The sequence below is a fragment of the Rutidosis leptorrhynchoides genome, chromosome 1 (genome assembly GCF_046630445.1).
Source record: "Rutidosis leptorrhynchoides isolate AG116_Rl617_1_P2 chromosome 1, CSIRO_AGI_Rlap_v1, whole genome shotgun sequence".
Lineage (NCBI taxonomy): Eukaryota > Viridiplantae > Streptophyta > Magnoliopsida > Asterales > Asteraceae > Rutidosis > Rutidosis leptorrhynchoides.
This window is the reverse complement of record NC_092333.1, coordinates 532,520,334-532,528,569: the sequence shown is the minus strand read 5'-3', so window position 1 is coordinate 532,528,569 and position 8,236 is coordinate 532,520,334. Positions and strand designations below refer to the sequence as shown.

General features: G+C 34.7%; 1 protein-coding gene across 1 annotated transcript; it reads left to right on the top strand.

Annotated features, from left to right (window-relative positions):
* Positions 1–4,842: 4,842 nt before the first annotated feature.
* Positions 4,843–7,773, top strand: LOC139842323 (receptor-like protein 6). Its single transcript, XM_071832476.1, has 2 exons — positions 4,843–6,175; positions 6,326–7,773. Exons 1-2 carry the CDS (start codon positions 4,843–4,845, stop codon positions 7,771–7,773), a joined length of 2,781 nt encoding a protein of 926 aa, XP_071688577.1.
* The last annotated feature ends 463 nt before the right edge of the window (positions 7,774–8,236 follow it).

The following is an 8,236-nucleotide window of genomic DNA, read 5'->3' as shown; positions in this document are numbered from 1 at the left end:
GATGATGTTGATGGAGCCTCGGGTGATTATGGTAAAGAAATAATTGGAACAAACTCAGATGTCGATGTTGTTGATTTAGGTGTTTGAGTTATCATGAGGACGGTCAGGGATAAAGTGGGTATTATTTAGGGTGTAGGTTTATACATAATACTAGTCGATTTTACCCTCACCGGTATTGATTCACTAGTAACCAAAGTTATAGCCGGTGGTGACCTTTGCGGGTCTTCCACCTCCATGATTGTAGTATTATGGGACTCTAACCGACCGCCATCTAACGCGATATTTCTATCTGTCTCAGATTGTGTGGGTTTCCCGCTCTCGATTATACCGTGCCCTCTAACAGTACCTAACACCGAAGTATCGGTAGAAATCAACGGGACATAGGAGGATCACATTGAGTCCTGAGGTCATTGTCATGAGGTGATACATCTCTCTTAGTTGAAGCTCTCTCCAAGGAGTATATGTCGTCATGCTTAGAAGTTTACTAATCGTTAAGGGGATTGGCCTGCTGAAAGTCTGATAAATCTACCGTAGTAGTGTCATATTTCTGTTCCATTGTAGCAGACATGCCTCCCTCATTAAGGTAAGTCTGACCTCCAAGCTCTGTTTGATGTTGAAGCACGTGAGAATTTTCGAACAATATGCAAGGATCCTGTTCAAGGTTTTTCAGATTCTCTTTAGTCCTTCTGGACTCCAACTATGAAAACAGTTGGGTCTTAGTAGACATGCTTTTTGGATGTAGTGGAATCATCCTTAGCATACTTTATTGTTTGATCACTTATTCTTAAATCTAGTTTAGGTTGGGCATGCTTATTGGTCTTTTTCAGATCCTCTTCAGTCCAACCATAGATTCAGGTATATCGATCGATTTAGGTAGATGAATGATTTGAAGGCAAATGTAAAATAGAATTAATGATTGTAGGAAAAATCAGATCTGATGTGCTTATCGTGATGTAGCTATATTTGAAAGTTTGTGTGCGTCTATTTTAATTTTATATGGCGTGATGATGACAATCTTCTTTTTGATTTGGTCACTTCAATTCTTATTGTTAATTATATTATAGTTTTAATTTATTTATGAGTTTTTAGGGTTTTAAATTAGTTTGTGCATATGTGTTTGGTGGAGATGAAGATTGAAATGAAGAAGATTGAAATTTTGTAGATGAAGACATAGTTAATAATAAGGGTAAAATATGAATTAACGAAATTACTCTTAAGTACATCGCACATGATCCTACTTAACAGAGAAATACTAATGATTGTTAGCATTAGGGTCATCCGTGAAACAAATTGATAAATGAAGGTCAACATAGTAAAAAAAAAGGTCACCTATGTTGTTTGATACAATTTTTGGGGACCAACGGCGCAATTTTGTCTTTTTTAAACAACGTTTAGGTAGTCACTGACGGAGTGACGGGGCCCACCAGAAGTGGAGTAATTCACCTAATCATATAAGTATCACATGATGTTGAATCCTTTGCTTTTTTTGTTGCGATTTTGTTTGGGTCCCCTTTGTTGCGTTTTTAAGCTTGACTCACTCTTCGATGGTTCGGTTAGGTTTTGGGGTAGTTTTGCTCGCTAATTGTGAGAGGCTAATCGTTGTTGTAGCTCTTGGTTTGGTGTTTTTCATCCTTTGATGATAGTTTCCTCGTTATATATAAATGTTCGTTTTTGGCAAAAAAAAATTAATCATATTAATATTAATATTTTAATTATATTGCTATCTTACAAGCACTATTGTAGAAAACGCTGATTACTCCTGACTAATCCTCGAATACTCATCGTAAGAGCAGCCCGTTTCAATTATCCAAAATCCGTTTAATTAATCGGCCAACGTCGGTTAATGGATCAAAAACTTAAAATCGAAATCGTTGATCATAGACGGTCAAAGTCAAAATTGGTCAACATTTTAACATACATTTAAACTATAATTTTAGAATTTTTTAAACAAAATGAACGATATTAGACACTTATGTTAATTTTTATATTTATGTTTATAATTTTTATCTATATTTGCGCATATAGTTTTTGAAATTTAATATATAAATGTATAGAACTTGTAGGCATAGTCCAACGGTTCCCCTCATGTACTTCGTGTCACGGGATAGGGAGAGGTCATGTGTTCGATTCTTAGGGATGACATGATTTTTTTAAAACAATTGAACACCAATTATGGTGGTATATATTGACCCTATGCCAAAAAACAGCAACCCGATTAATCTGCGAATTGCCGATTACTCCTTCTAAAGTCTCGATCCATCACTCTCCGAATAGCAATTTTTGCAATCTTACTTACAAGCCAATTATATGTGGACGTCGAATATTGCTATATTGGTATATTACATTACAAGACTATCAAATGACTTTGAAGTCTCCATTAGAATTTCTATAAACAGCAACTTTCGTATTCTTTTCCTCTCCATTTGATACTTCTATTCAACAAGACTAGAAGAAGACTTTGAAATCTTCCACATCTTCATCGCAACTTACCACCTTCCTGTTTAAGTTTTCCAAGAAGACCATCCACTACGGCAAAAACAATTTCCGTCTTTGTCTGAGGTGGCACCAAAATAACGAAAAAACACCCTCATGGGGCGTTTTTGCAAAAAATAAATTTTTTGTGACGATGTCGTTAATGAATCAATGGAAAAAAGGAGTCTTTTCGCATCAATAACAACCAGTCAACCACTTTCTTTTGAATAAAAATTTCTATTACAATAACGCCTTTTTTAACAAAAGTTTGTGATCACCTAAGGAGGGACTAAACCACCCATGCGATCGTCTTCCGGTAAAACCCCCTCCCACTGCCCTCGCAACGCAATATGCGAAAGGCGACCTTGCATGGAATTCAAGATCAAAGAATATTCTTGTGGGCAATGTTGTCACCCTAGGAAATCGAACTCCCAACCTCTAACAAAGAGGTATGGTCCAATACCACTAGACTAACAATACAAGAATCTATTACAATAACGTATTTCTTTTGAACTACAATTTCTACTTCAACAGCTATCTGAACAACGTATTCTACAATCACAAATTCACAACAACCATGACAATCACAATAAACACAAACTTGTCAACAAAATGTTGTGGGCGTTCAAAAAGAAAAGCCACAAGAAAAAAGATAAATGTATAAATTTGATATATTTTATCAACTAGTTTTATGAGCCCGTGCGTTGCACGACATTTGTATAAATTAGTAGTCGATAACGTTAATAATGATACTTATTAAATGTATAATACAATTACAATTAAAATTCCTTTATCACTGATAATATTTGTATCGAAAACATTAGTATAGCTTTATGAGCCCGTCCGTTGATCGAAAATTGTAAATAGTAGTTTTTAAAATCGTTAGTATTGACACGATGTTATCGGTCAAATGTAAAATATAGTAATTAGGAACATGAAGACGTAAATAAAATATAATCGTTACATGATAATTCTCTATGGAAGAGCCCTTAGAAGACCATGTGGTGTTTTAAATTAAAACTAAAATAATTATTAAATCTTATTTTATCATAATATTTTTTTATTTTATCATTATATATAAGAAGCGGGTTTTGAGCCTTATACTCGTATTAATAAAATTAGAAACTATATATACTCGTATTAAATATATACGGGTCATTAAATTTATTTATTTATATTACTCATATTATTTAAGTTAGTATCATCTAGTGTTTCTTAAAATTTTGATGAAATAAATTCTAAATTTAATTATTTTTTTATCATTGTATCTCATCTCCGTACTATAGAATCATTTTATCAAATAATTTTAAATAATTTTTTAGAGACCGTTATTTACTTTCCTAAAATTTTGATGGTATGATTAAAAACTCAATATTATAATTAAAACTTCGTAATTAGTTAAACAAAATTTAAATAAACTTATAACTAAAATCTAGGATAGTGTTGATTGATTCAAATCAAAATCGTGAGATTGTTTTTTAAAGAGAAAAAAAAAACGAAAATATTAATTATTTAAAAAGGAAAAGATATAAGGTTAATTATATTTAAATAAAAGAAAAAAGTGACGAAAAATTGTTGGAGTGACACGTGGCAGAATTTAACCAGAAGGTGACACTTCGAATTATTGTCACGTGCTTTATATAATAGAATAGATATACATAGATATATTTTCTAAATGAGTGTCTTAATTTTAATAACAATTAAAATTACATTTACTAATTTTTAAAAAGGTAAAGAAGTTGTAAGAACAAAACAGGAGCTACTTTATAAAACATGATGTACCCAATAGTTCACAACAACACTCTCCACAACCTTTTCCACTACACCCATATTGTCAAGTGAGAGTCATCCCACTCAGCAAAGAGTGGAATGCCAATTTACAATTGAAGGGGTTAATTCGTGATAAACTGCCAAAGACGAAAGCACCATATATCCACGAAAAGCCCCTGAAAAATCATTCGACAACCAAGCACCTTATTAAAAGACGAAAACGTCTAGCTTGAGAACATATAATCGGGCACAACTCATACCTCTAAAAAGGCCTGCCAAATAGTTGAATTTAATATGTAATTTTTTTAGAACACCAAACACGCACACTCAATTATAATCCATCACATGACTCGAACCCACAAGTTGATGCGTTAACTCGGCACCGCTAAGTCACAGGCCTTTCGGATAATTTAATATATATTGACTCTTCAATTTTAACAGTTGCATTTGATAAGTAAATTGGGACGACCACGAGTTTTTTCATCACCACCAGTCCACCATGCATTTATTAGCTGGTGGTTGTGAATTTGCATGTTAAGCATACGTATGCAATGTCTCTATAAATTAAAACACATATTCGACTTTACTTATCATCTCTTCATGGCTTTAAACTCAATGATTTCCTTTGTATACTTATTAATAATCCTCATCACATCCACCCCTGCATCATCATCCTTAATAACCCATGATGAAGGGTGTTTAGCTTTGTTTGAATTTAAGCAAAGCATTAATATTCTTGATCAAGACTACTACACTAGATATTTTAATGGCGGGGTTCAAAAGTTAGACTCTTGGAAAAAGACCACAATTAGCAATACGTCAGATAATGTTTCTGATTGTTGTTTGTGGGATGGTGTGAAGTGTAGCAGAAATGAGGGTCGTGTGATCGAGCTTGATTTGAGCGAAAGCTTGATCCATGGACATCTCACATCTAACAGTACTCTCTATAACCTTGTTCATCTCCGGAAGCTCAACCTCTCGGGAAATGATTTTGCTGAATCTCAAATCCCATCTGAAATTGCTCGTCTGAAGCAGTTAAAAAGCCTTGATCTTTCAGATTCAGGATTTAATGGTGAAATCCCAAATGAAATCTCACATTTAATCCATCTGTCTAAGTTGTATTTGTCATCCAATTCACTAAAGCTTCAAACTCCTAACTTGTTTCAAAACTTGACTAGACTCGAAGAACTCCATCTCGGAGAGGTGGACATTAGCTCTTCCGTTCCGCGTTTTTTGGCCAATTTCTCTTCCTTGACGTCAATCAGTTTCCGAGATTGTCAGCTTCAAGGAAAATTTCCAGTAGCAATACTTCAGTTACCGAAACTGAAGCGTCTTAGCTTGGCACTTAATCCCGACCTTACAGGTTCCTTACCCGACTTTCGTAACAACACCTTGCTCGAATATCTGAATCTGGATACAACAAGTTTTTTTGGGATAGTACCAGACTCCATAAGCAACCTAAACCACTTGGTTAGATTGGATCTCGATGATTCCTTTTTCTCGGGTAGCATTCCAAGTTCACTCTCTAACTTGACACAACTCACAGTCTTGAGTCTTTCGCAAAACAATTTCACAGGTCCGGTTCCTTATTTGGCAAGTTTGTTGAAGCTCACAAATTTGGATCTTAGCGAAAACAATTTCACAGGCCCAGTTCCTTATTTGGCAAGTTTGTTGAAACTCACAAATTTGGATCTTAGTGGAAACAATTTCAAAGGCACATGTCCTTCATTGGCAAATTTGTCGAAACTCGCTATTTTAGATCTTGGTGAAAATAATTTCAAGATGGAAAGTGAGTACGGCTGGATTGGGAAACTGGAGAACCTCAAAGAGCTCTATCTAGATGATATGAACATATACCAAGAAATCCTTCCTTCTCTTGCAAATTTAACCAAACTTGATGTTGTCTCATTGTCAAACAATTTTATACCTGGTCGTATCCCACCTTCATTTATGAACCTCACCCAACTAACATAAATACATTTTCAAAATAATCGATTGAATGGATCCATACCCACTGCTTTTTCCAACTTCAAAACGCTAAATACTCTTTACCTAACTCATAACAACTTTTTCGGCAGTGTAGACCTAGACACGTTCCTCGGACTCGAAAAACTCCAAGTTTTGTATTTATCAGGAATATCAGTTGTCACCACCAGGAACTACACAGATAGAACCCTCCCTCAGCTAGAAGAATTGGGACTTTCATCATGTGGCTTGAAGGAATTCCCTTCCTTTCTCGTCTTCCAAAAGGAGATGATAGTCTTACAACTTGACCACAACCAAATTGATGGTCTCATACCTGTGTCGTTTTTAAAAAACAACCAAGAAACGTTGTTTTTTATTGATCTTTCACACAATAACTTTACAGGAAAGATACCACCATTGATATGTCAACCTGAATACCTTCAACTCCTAGATTTGTCTTCTAACAGCTTGACAGGACCCCTTCCTACATGTCTTTTTAGCAAATCGATGTTGTTTATCAATCTTTCTCAAAATAAATTAGGTGGCACAATATTGAATACCATTACACATGAATGCCAGTTGAGGATGCTGGATTTGGGTGGAAATCAATTTTTGGGACAGCTACCAAAATCATTAGCTAATTGTACTGACTTTAAGTATCTCGACTTTGGAGATAACTCTTTTGATGGTGGCTTCCCGTATTGGTTAGGATCTCTTACTGAGCTTCAAGTACTTATCTTAAGTTTCAACAAATTTTTCGGTAGAATTCATGATTTGTCAACTTCTAGCTCGAAGTTTCCCAAGTTACAGACGTTGGAGCTTTCAAACAATGGTTTCAGTGGTCACCTACCTGACAACTACTTCAAGTTTTGGAAGACGATGAAATCAGCTTCTTTAGGATTTGAAACTTCTATATCACCATATTTTCCCCATGAGACTCCGTTAACCAACAAAGATGACAAACCTCCAAAGATATTAAACTTGTATGCTCGAATTGACCTCTCTTACAACAGTTTTGATGGGGAGATCCCACAGTCACTCACAGAACTTCGAGGCCTTGGATCACTTGATCTTTCCAACAACCGTCTTACGGGTCATGTGTTACCATCACTGGTGAACCTAAAGAATCTTATATCTTTGGATCTCTCCCATAACAACCTATCAGGAGAAATTCCCCCAGAATTGGTACAACTTAACTTCCTATCGAGGTTCAACGTGTCATTCAACAATCTTGAAGGGCGCATACCAACTGGATATCAGTTCAACACATTTGAGAACAATTCTTACATTGGTAATCCTTTGCTATGCGGAAAACCATTATCCAAAGACTGTCAAGGTTCAACGTTATCAACTCTTCCACAAAAAAGCGATGATTACTACGAGTCTCTTTTCCCAAGCGACGTAATCGATTGGGTTGTCATACTCACCGGCTTTGGAGGTGGTTTGGTATCTGGAATTATTTTGGGGAACTTTGTATATGGAAGGTATCGCAATTGGTTCATTGAGCAATTTGGGATGAGGAAGGACACATGGGTAAGGCCACTAAGTAACAAGAGGAGAAACTAATTCTTTCTATAAAAATGTTTTATGTTTATGAGATCAATAGTATCATATCTTGCTTTATGTAATTTACAGCTTTAAATCATGTCGTTTAAGTACATATGATCTCCGATCGACTGTTAGCTGATGTTTTCTATTTTTATTGTATGTAGTATGAGTGTTTTATTTACAAAACTCATCAATTAACCCATACTTATAAAAACACATACGAGTGTTGTGTTTAGTATAACAAAGATAAGTTTAACAAGGAACCAGGGCCGTCTCAATAATTTCGAGACCTTAGACGAAAATAAAAAATGGGCCCTAATACACGTTAATTTTTTTAATGCATATAGAAAGATAATACTTAAATTTATCTAATTTTTTTTGACATACAATGTATTTAACTATTTAAAATTACAATAATACATTAATTGACAATTTTCTATTTTATTTATTTGAATATTTTGAGAAAAGATATATACATATT